Consider the following 1,052-nt stretch of genomic DNA (forward strand, 5'->3'; position numbering starts at 1 on the left):
CTGGTTGCTGCGTCTGCTGCCTCATTTCGATCAGCAGTAGCAGCAGCACCTGCTGCTGGTGCTGCTGTGGGCTCAGAATCTAGAATCTAGCGTTTAGGGTTTGGGTTTAGGGTTTGTTTTGCTGCTATAGTTGAGGACGTTTTTGTGGAGGTGCTGATCCGGCCCCTTGTGGCAGCAGCAGCAGCAGCAGCAACTGCAGCAGTATGCGGCACGAAGCAGCCTGCGCACCTAAACAAACAGCAGCAGCAGCAGCTGCAGCAGCAACAAAAGCAGCAGCAGCTGCTGCAGCAGCGGCACCTCCTTCACCTCCCGAGGCCCCTGACGACGCAGGAAGAGGCGCTTGTGAGTGGCCTAGGGTTTAGGGTTTAGAGTTTAGGGTTTAGGGTTTAGGGTTTAGGGTTTAGGGTTTGGGGTTTAGGCCCCCTTTCTTTTGGCTTATTTGAAGAGCTAGGGTTTGGGACTTTTGCCATTTGCTGCAGCTGCTGCGCTGCTTGCTGCACGGAGTTGCTGCTCTTCTTTCTGCTGCTCCTGTGCTGCTGCTGCCGCTGGCGCTGAAGCTCTCGGGTGTACATACACCTCAGCAGCAGGCGCAGCAGCAGCTGGGGGGCACCCCACAAGTCCAGCTGCTGCAGCTGCTGCTTCGAGAAACGCTGCAGGTAAATCCAAACAGCTGCAGCAGCAGCAGCAACAGCCGCAACAGCAGCAGCAACAGCAGCAGCAACAGCAGCAGCAGCAGCGGCAGCAACACAAAGAGCAGCAGCAACAGCAACAGCAGCAGCAGCAGCTACTGCGATGCCGGCCACTCGCTGAGCCACTGATGTTCCGACTCCCTTATGCAGCAGCAGCTGCAGCAGCAGCAGCAGCAGCAGCAGCAAAGTGTCTGCTGCTTGCGTTTGCTGCTGCAGTGCATCTCTTTTGGCTGCCCCTCAGCCAGCGAGCCTGCTTACGGCGACAGCTTCCTATGGAGCTTCCTCAAGCTGCAGAGGTTTGCTGCTGTTGCTGCTGCTGCTGCTGTTTCTGAGGCTGTTGGTGCTGCTGCTGCTGCTGCTGCT

General features: G+C 57.6%; 1 protein-coding gene across 1 annotated transcript in view; it reads left to right on the top strand.

Annotated features, from left to right (window-relative positions):
* ETH_00040175 (uncharacterized protein) overlaps positions 1–1,052 on the top strand; it is a gene marked incomplete at both ends in the record, with an annotated part of 3,024 nt that overhangs the window by 1,313 nt on the left and 659 nt on the right. The window contains 3 exons of the mRNA XM_013374878.1: positions 131–342; positions 480–656; positions 906–985. Coding sequence (XP_013230332.1) covers positions 131–342; positions 480–656; positions 906–985 — 469 coding nt within the window. The remainder of the gene's footprint in view (positions 1–130; positions 343–479; positions 657–905; positions 986–1,052) is intronic.

Source organism: Eimeria tenella, genomic scaffold (assembly GCF_000499545.2).
Source record: "Eimeria tenella Houghton genomic scaffold, Eth_scaff2339, whole genome shotgun sequence".
Classification (NCBI taxonomy): Eukaryota; Apicomplexa; class Conoidasida; order Eucoccidiorida; family Eimeriidae; genus Eimeria; species Eimeria tenella.